The sequence below is a fragment of the Dromaius novaehollandiae genome, chromosome 18 (genome assembly GCF_036370855.1).
Source record: "Dromaius novaehollandiae isolate bDroNov1 chromosome 18, bDroNov1.hap1, whole genome shotgun sequence".
In the NCBI taxonomy this organism is placed as follows: Eukaryota; Metazoa; Chordata; class Aves; order Casuariiformes; family Dromaiidae; genus Dromaius; species Dromaius novaehollandiae.
The window spans coordinates 15,860,865-15,880,280 of record NC_088115.1 but is presented as its reverse complement, the minus strand read 5'-3'; the positions used below and the strand labels follow the sequence as shown (position 1 = coordinate 15,880,280).

General features: G+C 41.5%; 1 protein-coding gene across 2 annotated transcripts in view; it reads left to right on the top strand.

Moving 5' to 3' along the window:
- The window catches only part of RPTOR (regulatory associated protein of MTOR complex 1), a 162,733-nt gene that overhangs the window by 36,956 nt on the left and 106,361 nt on the right, over positions 1-19,416 (top strand). For both annotated transcript variants that reach the window (XM_026112966.2, XM_026112964.2), the window contains exons 4-5: positions 8,414-8,572; positions 13,969-14,115. In XM_026112966.2, the coding sequence (XP_025968751.1) occupies positions 8,414-8,572; positions 13,969-14,115 (306 nt within the window). The remainder of the gene's footprint in view (positions 1-8,413; positions 8,573-13,968; positions 14,116-19,416) is intronic.

Genomic DNA, 19,416 nt, shown 5'->3' with positions numbered 1-19,416 from the left:
ACTGCTTTCAGTGATCCTTCCTACCCAGCCCCAAAGTGGTAACTGTTCGTGCAGGTTCAGCATGACAGCATCTGTTTCGAGGTGGCTGGGCTTCAGAGCTCCTCACAGTTGCCCCAAGAGTTTCCATTAGTGTTTTTAACCCTCTTTTTTTGCCCTAGAGGCTGATCACTCTGGCCTCGCAGAACGTCCTGGCTGAACTGGATCATGGAACAACCACAGCAGCCTTGAGCAGCGGCGTAGCTCTCCGTGCGGCACGCGTGCGGTGAGATAGGTAGCACACTCGCCCCTCACTGGCCCTTGGAGCTGCTGGCTTCTTTACTCTTGTTTTAGTAATTTATATCTTTGTTAGGAATTTTATATTTCTGTTTTTCAAATTTGGGCACTGTTCCAAAAACATTCTCTTGGAATAATTAGATTGCTTTTAATCCTTTTAATTAAATCATATTAAGTAGGCTGTCTGTGTGCATGGTAAAGAGCGAGGTTTAATGCATCTTCATTTGGAAACTGGGATTCAAATCTGCCCTAAGCGACAGTGCGGCAGCCACGCAGTGTCGTGTGCTGTCCCATTTACGCCGAGGTTCACCTTGAGCGGGAGAGCTGCCTTGAAGAATAAGGTAGAAAGGATTATTGTGAATCATTACAGGGAAGGGTTAGGATAAGTTAGGAAAAAACTTTTATGACAAGTGCTGGAAACTCACTGCCTTGAGAGACTTCTGAGCATCTGCCATTGGAAGCCTTTAGCATAGGTTAGACGAACGTTTGCCAGGAAGGATACAGACTGGATTGATTCTGCCTCAGGACACCTGGGATGGGACTGGACTAGATTACTTCACAAACTCCAACCTGGCCTTGTTTTCCAAGATGATATGGGACTAAGCAGTGAGATTGAAAAATTTCTTATTCTGCACTTTGCTGTTTTTGTGTTGTTCATGCCTGAGTATCAACTGATGGTTTGCTTTTTTTTTCTGTGTTATAGTGAATTTTAAAACTTCAAATATTACAAACATACTGATTCCCTTTTATTCATTTTACCTGTAGCGGTATGGAACTCTGCAACTATTTGTTTTTAACTTTTTATCTGCTATTTTGCATGTGGGACTCTTGGTCAGCCAATACCTGTTTTAAAAAAAATCTTCAGCAAAATGAAGCTTTTATATTTTAAACGGCTGTCTGTTCTGGGAAGGATTGTGCCTGTGGTTTCTTCTGTAAGGAAGTGTAGAAGAGTGTGTGTTTCAGTCGGCAGCTGAAATGTTGAATGCTGGAATAGATCCTGTTGACAAAACTGGACGACTTCTTCAGATGGAGGATGGTACGGCAGTGCGCAGGTAGTCTCTCAAGAAGAACAAAGTTGTCTTACTTGACCCCTTCCTATTTTGGGGACTCGTTTACGTGCTAGCGTGTTCAGACAGGGCCTTCCTGGCCCTTGAGGAGAGAAGGGAGTGAGAGAAGAGGAGATGTGGACGGTGCTAAAGGAGCAGAGTTATGATTTCTTGGAGAACTTCGTTAGTCCTTGCATGGCGAGTTTCAAGGCATTCCTCAGTGTTTGTCAAAGTACTTTTGTATCTTAGCTATTCCTTTCTTGCCCTGTCACTCCACTCCAAACAGCCTGAACAGGTTAATCTGTGAAATGCTGTTCAAGGGGCGTACGGGTTTAAATCCTGCTTAACCAAGTTGTGCCTGAGAATTTCTTAACTTCTATATGCGGAGCTTCTGTCCTTGTGCAGATGATGCCTTTTCTGCACCCGCACAGTTTGACCATCTTTACCCTCCATATAGCTGTTCACATTAGCATCTTACAAAGTTGATGTATCTTTATGATAACTTTGAGGAATGTAGCTATCCTGAAGATTTCCAATCTAAACTAACCAAAAGCAGCAGACCTCACCAGGATGAAGTTACTAGGGAAAGCAATTTTGGGATCATATGCCAATATAAAATGTAGAAACATGAATTTATTTTTATGGAGGTCATGCCCATCAGTTTTAGTAAAGTTTCTTAGTGATAAAAGGTGAGCAACTTTAGGCTTTTATGCTAAATGTTATGGCAAATTATAATTTGTGAATACTAAAGCCTGTTCATGCCAACTGATGCATTTTCCCTACAGCTCACTCCTGCTGTGCTATAGGTGTTGCTGCTCTGCCGCTGAGTCGCACGCACGCTTTGGTCCCTGTTGTGGGGCCTTTCGGGAACCAGGGCAGAGGTTTTAGGCTGCAGGAGAACGAAGAATCAAGGCCTGAATTTTGTAACTCTGGTGGGAAAATAGGTTTCTTCTTGTGGTTTCAGGAGGGAAAAAATTAATCTCCCTGATGAAAATGCCCTGGTGCTCCAGCATGCGTCTGTCACTCTGCAGGGCTGATGGGTGCCAAATGAGGACAGAAACTTGGCCTGGCTTCCAAACCCTTCTTCTTATCGTAGTCCATTAATGGGGTAGGCAACATCAGCAACTTAAAAATCGCTTATCCTCGAATTGTCACCTTCAGAACTCTCCATTTCTTCTTTTTATAGGACCTAATCCTGAGGTGAGTTCCCTGAACTCAGCATCTGGCAGGGTTGAGCACACTGGAGTCTGCAAGACAAATAATGAGTCAGGTTCTGGTTTCTCGAACGATACCAGCAGCACTTTATCACAAAATCAGCAACTTCTGCAGTTCCTGCTGGTCTGAGCATAACTTGTGAGATGCTGGGAAAGGGGCTTCTCACTTGGAGCCTTCCTGATTAGGTTTGATTTGTCTTGGCCCCCTTCAAAGTAGAAGAATAATCTGTAATTGGGTAAAGGTTTCAAAGCAGAGCCATTAATTTAAGCACAAAATCCACAGAACTGTGGGAACTACTTTACGCAGCCAATAAATACTGACATTTCCCAGTAGGGTGGGAACTGATGAACGCAGGGAGCTGGTTTTTCCCCTCTAGTCAGGCTCATCTTGGAGGGGTTGCTGTATCACCTGCTAATCAACAACCGTGTGGGTGTTTTATTTATCCTTTGAAAGAACTAAATCCCTCCTCATAGATCTTGGCTTGAGAGAATCCATGTTTTCTTTCTCAAAGATGGTGGCTTTGATTTCATCATGGTAGGAGTAATTTACTATTCTTTGTGATGAAAAAAATGAGCTTTAATAGTATATTCTCCATTTTTATTCATCTTATTCTTGCTGTCTTCCTCTGTGTTCAAATCGTGGGGTGCTCGCCCCGGGCTGCTGCGTGCCGGTGCTGGGTCGCTGGCCGCGGCCGTCCCCTGCGCTCTGCTCCCTCGCGCGGTGCCAGCGTTCGGCAGCTCCCACGTGCCGCTGGCTGCTGCAGCAGCTTCTTCGTCTGGGTGATTTGCTGCTAGTCTTGCCGGTTAAGGCCGTTTAGCTTAGGGACGAGAGGAGGGCTGCAGCTGCTGGTTGATGCGGGCTGCTCCAGAGCCATGGCGTTGCTCCAAGGAGATATGTTTTTCTCTAAATGCCTCATACAATACTTTTTTTTAATCCTGGAAGTCAGACTTCTGTCCCAGAGTTTTCCTGAAATTTTGAAATCAAATATTTGTAATAGATTGTCTGGGGAACAATATTTATGTAGTGTCGTAGGGCTGTACGGACGAGAAACTCCGTCAGTGTCCGTGCAAGTGGGAACTGAGTAGCGTGTGCTGCCTCTTTTGGTGTTTATACATTTCATAGCTTAAATGCGAGTGTGCTGTTGGAGAGGGATGGTCGTCCTTAACGTCTTCCCTGGCGCTCGACAGGAATGGCAGCCTGTGGCTTAGTATGTAATGTTGCGTTTTAGTCCACTTTAATCTTAACAAAATGAAAGGTGTAACAACTTTGCACACTTGCATCCTTTGGCAAATTTTTCTGATAAGAAAAAATACTTGTCAGCTGCAGATACAGTGGGATACTGGAAAAAAATGCGCTTGAGTTGACTGTAGGAATAAGACCTGCTGCACTGATTCTCAGGACGTCGTAAAGGCAGTGGTGGAAGGAACTGAATGCAAAAGAAATTGAGCTATACGACATCGAAATTATGTTCTTAAAGTATGATTGTGGTTCTCAGTTGCAATGCAGACTGTTGTCCTGACATGCCTCCTCACTTCAACGTGAACACAGAAATGTCTGGAGAGGCCTAGATGGAAAGAAGCATAAGAAACTCTTTAAATTCAGGAGTTTTCATAATTAAAATATTTTTCTTTACTCTAAAAGGAAGCTTTGCATCTTTTGAAGATCTAGAGTTAATTATTTATCCATTGTAATTGATGCTGTATAAAATATTTGGCAAGTTTTTTCTACCCAAAATTGAGTAGCTAATGACATTGTTCAGTTAGAAATGTTGCACAGTGAATATGTTGTTCTCGTTTAGCAGGAAATGACCAATGTTACATGCAACTGCATCGTGCTAAAGACCATCTTTCAATTCCCTTAGAAAAATAACCTGCTGTCGTTAATATGGGAGCATTTGTGAAGCTCCTATTGAAGCTCTTAAACAGAAGATCAAGAGCATAAGTATTACAATAAGAATTGTAATTTTTCTGTTTCATGCAAACTAGTTTATCTCTTTCAAGATTGCTCTTTAGCCTGTTTTGCTAAAGAAAAAAAATGGTTGCAGGAGAAGAAACACTTGTGCCTTCTGTGCTAAACGTTTCTGATTGCAGAGGGGAATTCTCCAGAGCTGACTCTGTGGTTGCACAGAAATAAAGCAGCACTGTAACACAGTTCAGATTTGCTGGCTAGACTTTTAAGAGGATTAATGCTTCTTCAGTCTTTCTCCTCGCTCTTCTGTCTGCCTTCTCCTTTCGAGTTTGAAAGTCTTCCATCCTGAGGACGAGAGCACAGCTCAGGCCGCGGAGTTAAGGCTTTACAGGGATGCACGTACCTTCACGCTTTTCTAAAAAAGCACTAAGTTGACAAAGTGCGTGACAGAGCAGAAGTGTATCTGTTAGCAAATAAACAAAGCTTTGAGCTCTACAGTTGTTGGATGGATGATTTCTTTGGTCTGTATTTCTGCCAGTTGATTTAGTGTCAGTGACATTTAAATCGTCTCTGACATCCTGCAGTAACAGGGACAGAATTTGGGAAACTTCTGTCTTGGCAGTCTGACATCTGGCTAAAATGATCATGAATGGAGGGGAAAAACAAAAACCAAGGTTTTTATGCTCTTTCTGTATGTTTTCCTCAAAGTCCTTCTGTTTCTGTAGTCCTGTTCTGGAAGGAAAACCTTAGGTCATTTTTAAAAGTTATTAAAAACTGTAGTCTATCCCCCAGAGTAACCTTCTCCTCTCCCCCACACCTAGCACCCCCCCTCCCCAATCAGCCAAACAACCCCTGACCTTCTCTTGCAATTTCTGTGCTTAGTCTCCTTTTTTCCCCCCGCACATTGTTGAGAAAAGCCTTGAAGATATTAGAAGAAAAAAAGAAAAAGAAAAAGACAAGGCATGGTCCAGTTAGCTACTCCGATAGCCAGTTGTTGTAGTGTGCACGTGAATGGTGCTTGATGAATTCCTGCCTGAAAGGCCTTAGCTGGTAGGTAGGTGCTTGTCTGCTCACTTATGGGCTCCCTTCTCTCCTTTTCACTCTTCTCAGCTTCGTGTTTATAAATGTGTAAATCATATGTTTACATTTTGGATCTTTAAATCTACAGGCTTTTGTTTTACAGTATGATTTCACCTCCGGTCATTGCTAGCTGTATTTAATACTTATGCTAAAAGGATGTGAGGAGTGTCCCAATGAGTGTATTTATTTATTTATTTTAAAGGAATTGAAAAATGACCCACCACTCCAGTTATAGTGTCTTGTAAAGGTGCCAGCAGGCAGAATGTGATTTAAGGTGTGCATTTTTGCAAATCAGCACCTTTATAACAACACTGAAAGGAGAGAGACAAGGTCTGTGCTGAGATTAATACGGCCTCTTTACCTGTTATGAAAGCCCCCAAAAGGTATCAGCGTCCAACCACTGGTTCGCTTTCTTGCATTTTCTTTTCTTTTGCTTGCTTCGCTTCATGCTTACAATCTTGTAAATGATACCTTTAGCGTATCCATCTCGCTTATTGGCTGGAAATGCTGACTGTTTGATGATATCTATTTTTCAAGCTACACAGATAAGCAAAACATTTTTATTTTACATAATGTGCTTTGTCCTTTTTTACTATGATATTTTTAGACCTTTGTATCTCTGAGTATCATAGAAAGCTTAAAAAGCCCAAGCCTGAGACCTTGATTTATAAGCAGGCTTTCAAAAGCGGATTTTTGTGGAGGTATGTTGACAGTTGTCCTACTCTTACGCTTAGCTCTTTGTTTCACTACGTCAGCATTTATTTTTTAGGCCATTGTGATTCTGGATTATCAGTTTCTCTTTGTAGGTCTGGAGGAGAAAAGGAGAAACAGGCTTTTATCTGTCAAAGGGCAGTTAACAGACTGTTATTATTTGGCCTGGCTTCAAGAAAATGCATCTTTGAGTATGACGAAGTAGCTACTATTTAGGAATCTTGAACATATCTGAGTAAGAGTGTATTTGAAATGTTGACTTCTTACAGCAATTTTTTTCCCCAAACATAAAATGTGCTAAGATTTACACGCTCGTAGGCTGATACAGCTAGGAACGATGATACAGTGTCCACAGCCAAAGTTGTAATGATATTGAATATCAAATTTTTCCAGGAACAAGAGAAGCTTCTGATGCTCAGTTACCTTCTCTTTACCCCGCTGTGTGAGTGCTAGGTCCCTGGGACTCGTGTGCGCTTTTTTTATCAGAATGGCATTGTCATAAAGCATAAAGTAGTGGGGACGAGATTATGAAATGTAATAATTATCACATTTATTTGTGGCCTCATTAAGTGCAGAGTTTTAACCAGTAGGCTTCTTCCTTCGGGGTTGGGACGCATACAGCCTGGATCATGTGGTGCCTGACCTTAACAGCTAGTAGTTAATGAGTTAATTTAAAAGTTTGTTAATGTTATGCTAGGTTGTTTTGATCTTTTTTTCTTTGTTTTTGTCTATCACCTAACGTTGAATGAAACTGTCATATACTTGCTGACTGTGCATTCATTTATTTTTCTGTAATTCTGCAGGTCTGTGTAGTGCATCTTAGTATCTACAGGTAACTAATTACTTCTCAAACAGCTATAGGTTTATTCAGCCTCCTCTTACCTGAAGAGGAGGCAAAGACTGTTGAAACGTAGTAGCATTTCTAGCCTGGTAGTAGCGATGATGATGATGATGAGCTATCGTGATTCAGAGTATAGTGGTTACTGAAAATGTGTCTGCTGGGGGAGTAGGTAGTGTGAATAATTGCAACAAGTTAGCCATTTTTCTTTTTGAAGCCAAACCTTTTGCCTTAACATTTTTCATGTTGTGTTACGCTTGCTTATATTCCAGTTGTATAGAATTATGCTTTACCATTTTTGCTGAGTTCTGTCCCCATATATGTATAGCTCTATGAGAAATGCTGGAGATGGTACTGAAGTGCAGAGGTTTCATTAGGAGCTTTAAAAATCTGTGTTCCTGCCTGTACTGCTTCCAAGTGCAGGAGTGAAGGGAGTGGAGAGGAAAGGCTGTTTCCCTTTCTTTTTCCTTCCGTGTCCTTGTTCCGGTCTCTGCTCAAATCTCACTGCGGTTCCCCTTTCTTTCCCTTGTTTGCGGAGTCGGTGTTGTCCCGCCGGGAAGGAGGAGAAGCATCCTGCCGCCGGGGCTGCGGGTGAGCGCTGGGGTCTGCTGCCGGCGGGCCGTGGGTCTAGCTCAAAATGGCACAACTCCATTTAGGTTTAACATGTTTGCTGAGGTGTTGGCCGGGCTTCTTTTATATCTGTCTCGTTACTGAGAGGGGATTCCCTTATGCCGCGGAACTAAGGAGTCGGGATTTGGGAAGAGGAAGGTGCTGCTGTGGTTACTGCAGTCCTGTGTCGGATACCGGTCTGAACCTTTCTGCCCTGCAACTTGGTTCTTCCATTGCTTTCGAGGCCTGAAGCAAGAACCACGTCCTTTTTTCAATAGGAGGGAAGAAACAGTTCGGTGTGAGATCTGAGTTTTACAGAATATCAGACTTGTACATTTGTCTGTCTTTGAGTGAATTTTGTTCATTTGGAGGTTCACGGGGCACAAATTTGAGGATTAGAGAATTGTACGGGGTCATTTTTGATGCTGGCTAATATTGAAAATGTATTTGACCTTTCTAAGGCATTTTGAACATTAGCAGTCCCTGGAGGAGATGGATCAAAGTTCAGAGTAGTAAACTAACTCATACCTGTCATCTTACTATATGTGTGTGTGCATTCCCACACACCAAGTAACAGACATATTTTGTTTATTCAGCTGTCTAACAAATGTTTTATGTTTTCTTTTTCCAACATGCCAGTTTATGTGTGTACTTCCTTCTTGAATAGATGCATGCATCTTAAATAGATTTGTGTTTACAGTTAAAATGATTAACTTCCATTTTATGTTACTAGGCCAGATACAAGCAGAGTCTTGATCCTACGGTGGATGAAGTTAAGAAACTGTGTACGTCACTACGTCGAAATGCCAAGGAAGAGCGGGTCCTTTTCCACTACAATGGACATGGTGTCCCCAGGCCGACAGTGAACGGGGAGATCTGGGTCTTCAATAAGGTGCGTCTTTGAGGATCAGTGTGCAAAACAGAGGAATGTTTTTCACTGCTATGTAAATTCTATTACTGTTTTGTTAGAACAACTGAACTTTCAGGATTTGAAAAGTGTTCACAAATACTTATTTAGTTCCGCACTGACGGCTGTTTGCTTTCTTCCGTGTCCTTGAAGTTCTTCTGTGAAACCAAAGAGATTGTCCCTCTCCCCGCTGCAGAGTAGGAGAGCCTTCTCTGATGCACTGAGGGTCACTACAAAACACTGAGAAGCCAGCTGCTTCACTACATCTGTTTTTCAGATGTAGCACCCTACCTCTGTCAAGTCTGGAGCAAATGGTGAATGAAGCTCCTTGATGGACCTGGCTTTGCTGCCGTATGTCGCTGTCTGATTGTTAAGGTCTTGAAGTTAATGAAGTTTATGCTTAAAACTAACCCTGAATAGCCATGATTCAAACTACATGGGGAAAAAAGCATGAGGCCACCAAAACTGTGGCTAGTTCTATTTCTAAAGCACAGAGTATCGAAGAACCTCTGAGTACAATGAAATAGGTATCTTTTATTTTCCTAAAGCTTTTTGCCACTGTTGCTTAGCTATGATTTGTACAACTATCTCTCTCACATATTCATATTCATCACCTTGCCAGTGGTACTGGGTTGACCTAAATGTACTTTGCTTTCCCTTTAGTTAAGCTATTTAGTGTCTATTAAGGGTAACTGATTTAGGATGGACTCTTAGGAAATGGAGATATACTGCCAGTAGCTGAGAAGTGCATCCAGCTGCCAGAGAACCTGCATTCATTATTATAGATTGGCTCCTATTTTATTTTGGGGGCCTATTGAACTTCTGTTCTCTTAGTTCATGTGTATTATTTTATAACTGAAAAAGCATTCAATGGTAATTTGAAAGAGGTAGGGGTGGAAGGGAAAGGGAGAGAGTACAAGAGGGCATCATTTTATTGTGATGCATCTGTATTGGAGACTTGATCAGTATTCAGACCATTATTTTAAACAGCTCATTCTGAAGCTGAATTTGGTGTTTCAGAACAAATAGCGGTGACCTTCTTCTCACTTACCAGCCAGTGGGTAATAAATAAGCCAGAAAGAATGCTGGGCAGAATGTGATACACATGGAAGAAGAGGAAATTACTGTTCGATGAAGTTTGTGTGTTGTGCCAAATGCTTTATTAAGAAGTTACTGGGTATTTGCCAGTTTTTCTGGAATCTCAGCTGGGGTAAGGTGGTTGAGGACTCCACTGCTGATTAGGAGCTGCAGTCTCTTTTGATTTGTCTTATGAACTATGAAAAAAATTGATATAAAAATGGTATATTCTGATATGTAGATTAAAAAAAGATTAGAACCTTCAGCAAGTATCATTTAGCCTGATTCGCTTCAGCTACGTATCTCAGTTGTTTTGTTTAGTTAAACAGAGTTTGAATTCTGCTGGGAAGACACATGGAAGAGGAAATAGTGTGGTGCAATTTGGGTAAGGCACTTAAAAAGATGATAGCTAAATTAACCTGATCTTTGAAAACCAAACCTACCTTGTCTCTTACATGCAGGTTTTTCTTGAGTTTAACTTTTCGTAGGTTTTGACATGTTACACTTCCTACCGCATAAGTACCTTTGTGGTTACCTTCATCTTTCAGGGCTCCCTTATGAAGCAAGCCTGTGTTTTTGTTACTTAATCTAGTCTGACAGATAAAGAAAATAGCAATAAATAAATAATCTGATACCCATCTCTGTTCATTTTATTAGAATTAAAACCTTACATATATGTTTTGTAGAAAAAGAAGACAATAGTGACGAGTCCTCCTGGCTGCGTTGCCTCGGGGTAGAGAATGTGGGAAATGGTGTGGGGAGGTCTGGTTCTCCTCCCCCTCCGTGCCTCTTTCCCCTGCCCTTCCTCCTTCCCTAGAAATCCTCGCTCTTCGGAAATCGTTTCAGCTCTGTAACTTCATGGGTTGAGAGACAGCATTAAAGGAAGCATAACATATTTTTGGTTGTAGTTTTTCTCCTATCTTTTAATGGCAGCTGCTCAACAAGTGCTGCATTACTCCAGAACAGCACCTGAAGGCTTGGCGTGCTTTAATTTTTTAATTTTTGCGTTGCAGCTTGACAAACAAAATGTTCCTGAACTCTTTGTTAGTGAGATAATTAGACATATAGAAAGAACTAGGGACAAATTTCCATAGGTTCATCACCACAAAGTTTATTTTCTGAGATTCCTGAGAGATCCATTAGGTTGAGAAATCCCAGGATAGAAGCTGAATACACAAACCTTCTGAAGAAGCTCTTTAGCCTTAGAGAAATTAATGACTATATACTCTTCAAACATTGTTTCATCTTGGATAAGAACTTGAAAGAGAAGTTTTATCATACTTTGGAAGGGATGATTATTTTGAAAATTTCCTTTTTCCGGGTTTGGTATGACTTTCTCTTGTACAAAAGGATGTGAAATATATGTGTAGGCAGAAGCAGATTCTGCAACTAGTGTAGTAACGTGACACAGTTGGAAAATGGACCTCGTGGTTGCCTCCCTATGTCTTTCGGAAACTATTCCTTTATTCTAACTGACATTTAAATTATTTTTGGTTGGTAAGCTGTAAGAATCTGAACGTCTTTTGAGTGATGTTCCAAATACTTCCAAAACACTGTTAGATGCTTGGGAGCAGCAAGCACAGGATATTTTGAGATTGCTCCGAGTGATCTTTTATGATCTGGGCAACTGGTAAGAGTCCTTGGTGAAGCTGCTGTCCGGTTTTCCTTGCAGAAGACCCTCTGCAGCCTTTGAGGTGATCCAGCCCCTCTGGTGTTGCTGGCTGTCTCTGGAAGGCAGCAGTGAAAGCCTGGGTGAAAGTGTTGTCACAAGTGTTCAAGCTTTGTTGAGACAAACTTTTGAAACTTGTCAGTTCCCTTCCCTTGTTTGTATTTCTCGGGAACTTTCTGGCCATCTGCCAAAATCATCTTCCACCTCCAAAGCAGGAGGCATATTCCCTTGGACGGGAGCCGTGGAGAGAGGCTAGAGCTTGGGGGGGAGCTCTGCTGATCCTTCTCCAAACGCTTCTTAGCTGCCGTAGGTCTAACAGGGCTGTGCTTGAACCTGTCCACCGCTCTGCTCTGCTGCAACATCCTCTGCTTGACCAGGCGAGGGCCAGAAGCTGCGGCTCTGCCTCACGCCGTAGGCGGTCGCCGTGCTTCGTTGCTTTAAACTGCCCTAAAACGCTCCTGTTCGTGTGCGTTAGGAGTCGGCCTTTAATTACGGAACCGTACGTTACCTTTCCTGTAGGTTTCCTGGTTTGGCCTGCCCTGTGGTAACGGTGCAGGCCCGCAGAGGAGGGGCTGAGAGCCCTTGTGGACGGGACGAGTTGGCCTTGTCTGGCATTTTGCCGGGCTTTGAAGCTGCGCTTTGGTGTGCTTTCTGCGTGATGTACTGTGTGTGTTGTAGCAACCGGGAGCGATGCTGCTCTCCTGGTTCGGCTTGCTACCGCTTTCCAGGAAGATCCCACCGTGGCTTAAAACAGAGCTGCCTCTCCCCCAACTCGCAGCGTGTTTGTTCTGAAGTTCCGGGGAACTTCTCTGCAAAATCGGAAGCACTTTTGTTAGATTTTTGAGCTGTTAAGAGGTTGCTTATGAAAATTGTTCAAAATCAGTTTTTAGCCTGATTGTTACTTGTTGCATTTTTGTGTTGCATCATTCCTGTAAACAGCCACCAAATGTGGATCTGGGGAGTTGCGTTAACTCAGCGGGAACTTTCATGCTAAAAACCAAAGTCAGTCCTGGGAAGGAAACGTACAGGCAAGCTCATTCGGGCTCAGCCCCAGCACGGCCCAAGCCGGATACACGACAGCGCCAAAGGATCGGCTCCAGCAGCCGTGCTACAGAACTATTATTTAATGCTCCTTTTTTCTTCAAACTATCTAATTCACATGTCATCACCAAATTAGTTAAGTTACATAGTTTCCCCCCAGATAAACTGTGAACATAAAGTTCTGCTGGTTTGAAATGTCACAATGTTAGTGAACATAATTCAGTCCCAACTGTAGCAATATGTATTATAAATTTAAAGTTAAAACAATGTGTGTCCATAAAATCTCATCGATTGTGTGTGTGTCAGAGCAGTTCTTTATATTTAATTACTGTGACTGAAATGTGCTTAGATTTAGCGGTGCATCAGTTTGCTCCCCTTGCTGTTGTAAAAAAAAAAAAAGCCCAGAAAAGGTCTATGCCACAGATAAGGTTTGTGTATCATCCTGTCCTGTACCAATTTGCAAAACTCTGAACTCTCTAAAACTTTGACTTTTATGAGCAATAATTCTTCTCATCAGTTTTATTAAAACAACTGACGATTTTATGTATGGTCAAGACCGGGTTTTGAAATGACTTAATATCTCCTACCTTATTTAACATACGGTTTATGATCACTTCAGACTTTATGTATACAGATGTGTCCTTGAAAATTTGATTTTTGCAAAAGTTTACTGTTTTTATTACAGCTATTTTAAGTCTCTTGACTTTAACTGGGTGTTATGATCCCATCCGTCACCCTGCTGATGCTGACAGCAGCATCCCAGCGTGTCCCGCGGCGTCCGGCGGAGCAGCCCGCTGCGCGAGCGGGGCCAGGTTGCCCTCTGGCTGCAGACCGTGCGGCTTCGGCTATCGTTTCAGTGCTGCCCCTTAGTTTAGGGTATGGCCCTGCATGGCTAATTTTAAGCCTGATTTTTGATCGTCTTTCTAATTTTAGGAGCTCTTGCTTCCAGTTATTTGGTGGGAGGAGCAGGGAAGAGGAGGAGTGAAGCACTGAGTATTTACAGAAGTTGATTTTGTTGGAACTTCACTTTGCTGAAGCCGGTCTTTGTTGGTTTTAATTTTATAGGATAATTCTGAAAGTTGCACAGAATTTAGAGGCTGTAATAAAATCGTGAAGTACCTCATTAAACTGAGACAAGGGCAGCTGCTGAAGGGCCACCTAGTCTCAATTATCCGTATTGAAATATTGACAGAGTTTTCAGTGCCGGGTAGTTGATGTTAAAGACAACCTGTTTATGTCTTTTATCAGTGTTGCGGAAGTTTGAACTAAAATTGGACTGTTAAATGCTCACTGGGATGGTTAGCATATTTCAGAGCACTCTTTAGTGATTTTTAGAGCTCTAGTTTCAAGTTTAGCCCATCAGACAATACCACAATAAAACCTACTTGACGTTTGTTTAGGAGGTGGGTGTGTAGTTCTCCTTATTAGAAGATGCTGATTGGTGTTTGTCTTGGTTAATATGCCCAGGGTACAATCTAGGTTTTATTTTGTTGTGTCAAAAATGGATTTTTTTGTGTGTATTTCATTATCTCACAAATAAGTTCTGTTGCTGCTTTGCCTCGGTGTAACTCGAATGTCTTGTTTCTTCTTGCAGAACTATACGCAGTATATTCCTCTATCCATATACGACCTGCAGACTTGGATGGGCAGTCCTTCCATTTTCGTCTACGATTGCTCCAATGCTGGCCTTATCGTCAAGTCGTTCAAACAATTTGCACTACAGAGGGAGCAGGAGTTGGAGGTAAGATCACAGAGTATGCAAAAGTCTCATTTGTGTCTGTTTCTCTCTGCTGAACATCAAGATTTGATCTAGATTCTAATGGCTGCAGTAGGGCTAAGTTTAGGCTTGCTTTGCTATGCACTGCTGAAAAAAATGTTTAAAATTACATTAAAAGAAAATTAATTTGGAAATAATTTTGCCATTCCAATCTTTCTGGTTCAGTTTGCTATCCTATTAAAGTCAGAATAATTTTTAACACAAGCGCTAATTAAATGGTAATGTTAATAGAATCAGTTTGTGCCCTAGTGATCTTTTCTGCTGAGATAAATGCTGAGGTAAACCAGACATATTTATTTGAGATTCAGAAGTCTGATAGCTGGGTATGTATTTGGATGCAGTTAGTGTTCTGTGCTGTCGAACCACATGTGCAAATGTTAAACAAAATGATAAAACTCTGATACACAGAGGGACTGTGACTGGTGGTTTCAGTTTCACAGAAAGCTTAAGCTCAATGTGTTTCTAATGAAAAGCTGCCTTTCATTGCAAGTGTAATTACTAATACATTTATTGAAGTAAATCTGAAACGCAGAGTGGAAAGTAAGAGGTTAAGATTTTGTGTAGCAACTTGGGATGGCAAGGCTCCCTGTTGCCAGACATTCCTGCTAGCTCCAGCCTATATAGAAAGCACATTTTTAAATGGTTAACTTCTTTCACTCTTGTAGTTCTAAAATATTATATATATATATTTCTTTTTAACTTCAAGGAAGGAATATTATTTAATCAGACAACTGACTGTCGCGAATATGATTCTCAGGTGGACATTAACAGTATCCCTGGGTCTAATTCCTTTCATTCTAGATTATAATTTCTGGGGATGTTTTTGTGGTGACCTTTTTGGCAAGCAGAAATTCCTTTCTCATGAGAGAAACCAGTCTAGTATATTGAGAAATATAGATCTTTTCATCTTTCCTGCTCTTTTCTACTGGTGATAACACTGTTCTTTGCATAGGTGTGAGGCTTTGCAAGCTCTATGGCTCGAGTAAAGCATGAAACTGCAGGACACAGATCAGTAGTATTGGCAATAAATGCGTTTTGAAGATTACCATCTTTTTAATTCTAGGAAAACATGTAGTGGCCATATGCTGTTTTACTTTTCTGAAGTTCTTCTGTCAGCCTCTGACTTATTGCTATATTTTTTGTAGCCTTTTTCTTCTGTTTGTTTAATGTACCCTTTTTTTGTTTGTTTGTTTTCTTATTCTATTCCTAAACAGATTAAAAATGAGCCTATTTTTACCTTCCCTTTCCCAGCTTTCTTCACAAGTTTCCTTTTCCCCTTTGCTTCTGCTGGGCTCTAGAATGACCTTGAAGCTGTTCTGGGAGGAAAGCAGTCACCGGTTTCTCTCTTGGTTTCTGCTGTGTGACAGATAAATGGGTCAGGTGCTGTTTGTGCAGAGGAGGCTCTTTGCGAGGCGGACACGCCAGCCTCTGTCTCCAGGCCAGAATAGCTGGTTACCTTGAGAAGGATAAGCACAAGTAGCAAAATCAGTTTTTTATCCCAACAAAATATAAAGTTCTACTTGCTTGGTTTTGGGGGGTGGTTTGTTTTGACAAAATATGTGAGGTTACATAGTAAAACTGTTCTGGTATTTCTTTGCTTTCCAACACAGATTGAAAACTACCAGTTAATTTGATTATGAAAATACTTTCAGGTTTGCATGTCAGCTTTCCACTCTTTGTATCTTAGAGTTCAACAGCTACTGAAGACTTGCTGAGATAACTGCTTAATTTTATACAAAGCGGAAGACTTGATAATAGAGAATTGCTTATAGTGTCATATAAAGCACAGATGTGAATTCATTCAGAATACTGCAAATTATTGAATTGTCTGAATTGGTGAGGATGGAAGTAAAGCTGAAGATGGTACTCAGAGGGGCTACTGGAGTGATCAAGATAATTTTTAGCCCATCTTACTGAAAGGAGGTTAGAAGCGCTTGCCTTTTCCTTAATCTGACAGAGTGAATGCTGACGGGAATATATGGCTGTGTGTATAAATTCATTGAAGAATAAGCCTAAGGGAGGGAGAAATATTCATAAAAGGACACGATTGACATAAGAGCAAATAGGTATAAACTGTCTGTGAATAACTTTAGTCTGGAAATAGATAGGTTTAGAAAATGGGAAGAGGAAGGCTCTAGAACAGCCTTCTGCTAGAATAATGGAAACCAAGCTATTTCTTAAGGTGTAACTTTATAAATTTAAGAACAGGATTATGGCATGGATGCTGTGATAGCAGGAGACCATTCCTTCCAGACATTGCTGATGGGGGCACTGACCTTGCCAGTGCTTTGTGCACTGGCATAAACGCATCCGTCTTTCCTGGGAATGCCTTCCTGCTTTAGGTTTGGGTATCCTGTTCCCGGGAAGCCTTCGCCAGCTCCTGGGTGTTCCTGGGTTTGAGGCAGTGCAGTCCTGCACTGCAGTTAACTTCCATCACGGCAACTGCAGTAGTAAACTGTCAGTAACAGGCTAATTACTCACTAGTCACAACTGGCATGCAAATTTCTGGATACAAGTGTGCTTATTCTCTATCTGCCTTACACAAAATACCTAGGAATTGGATGGTGAAGTTTAAATTAAGGAGGGAAAATGCTGTGAAGCATGGAGGGTGAGTAAGGGATTACGTGCCATGAAACGGTTGGTGGATATGGTGTTTGCACCCAGCAGTGCTACAAACGAGCCGTCTTTGGGGGATGTTGTGTAGGTTTTCCTCAGCGGTAGGGCTGATGGCACCAGCGTTAGATCATACCTGATGTTAGTGTTAAACTGTTGCACTTACCACCAAGACGTAATCCGTGAGTGTTATGACCATGCAAAATAGTAAAGGGCAGATGTGGAATATATAGGAAGTGGCTAAAGTTGGGTAATCGGAAAAGATTTTTTTCCTCCCTTCCTCTCCCTACCCACCCTCCTCTTTCAGAAGAGAAAATAAGATATTTAATGTCTTGCAGTAGATGAGTAATCATTTAACAGGAGCTACCAGCTAAGAAATCAAGCTTTCGGGTTAAACACACATTTTATTTCATGGTTGTCATGAAATGAGATGCATTATACCCAGAAGAGTCAGAATTCATACTGTTCTGGTTGTGCTGATTGGTTTTTTCCATGGTATTAAGCATAGTCAAGCAATCTTTAGACAAGTTTATGAGCAAGAAACACACAAACCAAGTATCAGCACCTTTCTAGGAATGTGGTGAGACTCTTATTTTCTTTAAGATGCGTGTTTTTATCTTGCAAAGTTACAGCTAACAAATGCATTGATCATTTAGGTCTGGTAGATGGTGTTCATTTACCAGAGACTCAGCTCCAGACGTGGCTGTTTATCTTATTTTTTAGGGATGGCTTTTTTTTGGACAGCACAGAGTGCTGGCCAGGTGCCATCAGATTTCATATAGTTCCACCATAAATGTAAAAATTAATGACAACATACAGGTAAGTTTGCAGCCCCGATTACATTTTGTTTTCATTGTTCATGGAATATAAAGGCTATTATTTTTTCGTAATGTAAGATCTAAATCTTATTTGGTCTCCAAAGAGAGGAAGCACAAAAATAAGCGATGGTTTGTGTGAGTGATAGGAAAGTGGTTAAGCTTCTGCGAGATAGCTGAGGAAAAAATAATGTTGCAGCACTGCATGTTACGTTGTTTTCTTTTGAGATCAGCCTCCAAAGTAGCACCTGTGTTCTGTAATTACAAAGCAGCAATTAAAGGTAATAAATTCTACCAATCCCTAGTATTCTTAAGATGTCGCAGTGCTTCGAAATTTTAAGTTAAATGCTATTGATATAGGGAGTGGATGTGAAAGCAAAAGAGCATTCCCTATTGTTCCAGGCTTGCACACCTTACTGGTTTTATTTTGAAGAGGCTGTTTTGCTGGACTGTGAGAGACTGGCTGTTTCCCAGAAATATCGGTGATTGGTTTAACTGGATGGGCAGTCTTGGTTTAATACCTAGCTAAACAGAACTACGTATTTTGCAGATAAGAGACATCCATTTAGCAGTATGAGGTGGATACAAGGGCATATTAAGAAGTGCGGTAAATTAGTTTAAAAGTTCTTTTTTGCAATTGATGCTGCCTGTATACATTTTGGTGTTGTCATAGTATTTCTAACAGAAAGCTATTGTTTTCCTTTCCCGAAACACATCTTTCAGAGTGGGAAGCTGATCCAAGCTTTTAGAAATGGGAGTTCCTGCTGTTAGCTTCCCAATTAATGTCCTAGCTGGCATCACCAGCACAGCAGCAGTGAAGGCGGTGTGAATACTGGCACTGCAAGAGGGTGCAGAGCACTGTCTTGCAGGGATTTGACCACGTGCCACTGCAAGAAAACGGCAGGTGAAACAATGTCCACAAAGCAGGCAGTAACCTATACAGAAAATATCTTACATATGCCTTTCTTTAAGCTCTGAGCCCTGCTTATAACATGTGATGGAAGTGGAGGCACTGGACGCTCTTAATCATCTAATTAACTAGCTTGGCTCTATGAGTGTGTATAAATAAACCATAATTTTGGAGAATTAGGCTTTTTAAGTGTGCTGTGCTAACAGTGCTAAAACAGTAGGCTGGTTATTTCTGATTGATTTTCTATGTAATTGTGATGTTGGATCTCCTCTGACTCATAACTGCTTCGTACCTTGAAGGTCTGCAGTGCAGAGGGCACTTCTGAGAAGTGAAGGCTGGAACATATCTCCCGGCTGTTTGCTTTGCTGCAGGAGATAGAACTTTTCCATCTTCAACTTTTTTTATAGTTCAAACTTCTCAACTTTTTACCTTACGGCTGCGCAGTAGCTTTTTGTTCTTTGTGCAGGAATTCAGTTTTGCTGCGGGGGTGCTTGTGCTTTTCTGCCTCGAGCAGGGTGTGTGACTAACGCTTCCGCATCGGGACTGAGAGCTCACGGTTTTATCTTTCCGTCTTGAACATTAATTCTCCAAAAATTAGCTTCATGGCAGCGCAGCAGAATGCTGTCTGGCATTAGCATCATGTCTGGGGGGAGCATTTTTCTAATCCACCATCTGCTGGGAGAGGAACATCTCCTTCTCGGTAGCTGCATCCATCTCTTTTGCAGGGGAAGAGGATTCTCGTGGCAGAAGTTGTGTGAAACTAGCCGGTCTGGTCAACACTGAAAATAACAGCAACTTCCAGTTGCTGCTGTAGGGCAAAGTTCCTTCCAAGTTTAACTTAAACATGCCTCTTAATTCAAACGGACCTGTTTTTCCTATCCAGTGTTTGCTTCACATGCACATAAGTGTTTTCAGTAGCAGTGGTTT